General features: G+C 36.3%; 1 protein-coding gene across 1 annotated transcript in view; it reads left to right on the forward strand.

Annotated features, from left to right (window-relative positions):
• Positions 1–54: 54 nt before the first annotated feature.
• The window catches only part of LOC104468933 (DNA topoisomerase 2-beta-like), a gene marked incomplete at both ends in the record, with an annotated part of 12,741 nt that continues 10,793 nt past the window's right edge, over positions 55–2,002 (forward strand). Inside the window, 2 exons of the mRNA XM_010083229.1 lie at positions 55–203; positions 1,428–1,659. Of these exons, the coding sequence (XP_010081531.1) occupies positions 55–203; positions 1,428–1,659 (381 nt within the window). The remainder of the gene's footprint in view (positions 204–1,427; positions 1,660–2,002) is intronic.

The raw sequence follows: 2,002 nt of genomic DNA on the forward strand, positions 1-2,002 counted from the left end.
CCGTGTGAGCACACTCAAGATGAGCTATTACTATGAATATGTATTTTTTTGCAGCAAGCGTTAATGATGACTATTGTCAACTTGGCTCAGAACTTCGTTGGAAGTAACAATGTTAATCTGCTACAACCTATTGGTCAGTTTGGTACCAGGCTTCATGGTGGAAAGGATGCTGCCAGCCCTCGCTATATTTTCACCATGTTAAGGTAAACACAAATGCAAAGCTAAATGCATCCTTTTAAAAAGCCTTGTTATGAAACTAATCCTTTCACAACATTACAGGTTTTTTTGTGGGGGAGGACTGGAATATTTTGGTAGAAGCTCAAATTCCTCTTTAAATCTATAAGTGTGTTTTTGCACATGGATTTTTTGCATGATTTTCCATGCATAGAAGTGCTATGGGAACCATAGCTTTTAAGGAATTAAACTTTGAATCCTAAGGCTGAAGACTGAAACTGTAGATTACTCAGATTAGTTACTGATCTTAAATTGTGACCTCTTGCAGAAGTACCTTTCAGTTTCCCTGTTCGTTGTGAAATCTGTTCATAAGTCTTCATAAATCTGTGATAAGTCTTGTAACTAAGCATAGACTTGGAAGTTGAGATGGATTTTTTTCCTTTCGGATGAGTTTCTTCATATCAAGCTAAATTACACATACATAATGAATAATGAAGACCTAATCTAATGATCCTGATTTTCACAGCTAATACCTTGAAATTTAATTTGGCCTGCAGAATGTTAGAATGTGTTCCTTAATGTAAATTGTAGTATTTTATAAGTTAAGTTGCTTCTTTTATTTCCTAATTGCAGTGTCATTATTTGTCTAAAATTCCTTGTAGTTTCTAATTTTCCTCTAATTGTAAGCTTTTTACATAAGTATCAGCTGTTATTCCCTTTCTCATATATTTCTGTAGCAACCTAGTTTTGTACATTTTCCTTTTTGCATGATGTTCTGGAAGTGGTATTCACCCAGGACAATGTTCTAGATGAGCAAAAGGAGTCACGAGGAAAAGCTCTGTAGTATTTTCGGAGACTTCTAGGCCTACAATTAAGCAACAAAGTTTTGCAACTATTTGCATGCTCTGTTGCTTTATTACTGGGTGACCTGCTGTCACATGGAACTGAGTGTTCTGAATGCTTCAGAGAATGATATTTTTGTAGATGTTAAGTGTCATCGATTACTAGTGTATCGTGTACATACGTTACTGTGAAGGAAACAAACATAGTCTGTTATGAACACACTCTTCTATTGTGAAGAACTTCCTTGTCTCAGAAGGCATGTACATTGTGTTTTCAGCTTTAGAATGGCAAAGAGAAAGACATGAGAAAAATCAAATAGATCGTATTTGGACCCATGGACTGTTGAAGCATTATGTACTCTACTTGCTGGACTCCAGTTAAACAGTTCTCTTATTTTTCTTTTTTTAAAGCCCTTTAGCAAGGCTGCTTTTTCCATCAGTGGATGACAACTTGCTTAAATTCCTTTATGATGACAACCAACGTGTAGAGCCTGAATGGTATATTCCCATCATTCCTATGGTTTTAGTAAATGGAGCTGAAGGAATTGGTACTGGATGGGCTTGCAAACTTCCAAACTACGATACCAGAGAGATTGTAAACAATGTCAGACGAATGCTGGATGGCTTAGATCCCCACCCAATGGTAAAAATAATAGTGTATACTGGTATTTTATGTTTGCTAAAGAAACCTTATTTTGTACTTACAAAATGAATTCGTATCACTCAATGCTTGATTATTGGAACATTTGAGTTGGATTGTCCCAGTAATTTTGTTTAGGAGCTTTACTGGACTGTTGGGATGAGGCTGGGGAAGTTTACCTTGAAGCAAAAACGTTGCAATTTGTATTCTTCCAGTTATTTCAGAGGACTACTTATTCAGACTGCTAACTGTAAGCCTTCACAGCTGCAAGTCTTACAGGGTAGTTATGACATGGCAGTAGAGTAAAACGTTATACCACTTTTTCTTTTTTGAGGTTCCACCTCCT

This window comes from Pterocles gutturalis, unplaced genomic scaffold, assembly GCF_000699245.1.
Source record: "Pterocles gutturalis isolate BGI_N339 unplaced genomic scaffold, ASM69924v1 scaffold26520, whole genome shotgun sequence".
Taxonomy (NCBI): Eukaryota; Metazoa; Chordata; class Aves; order Pterocliformes; family Pteroclidae; genus Pterocles; species Pterocles gutturalis.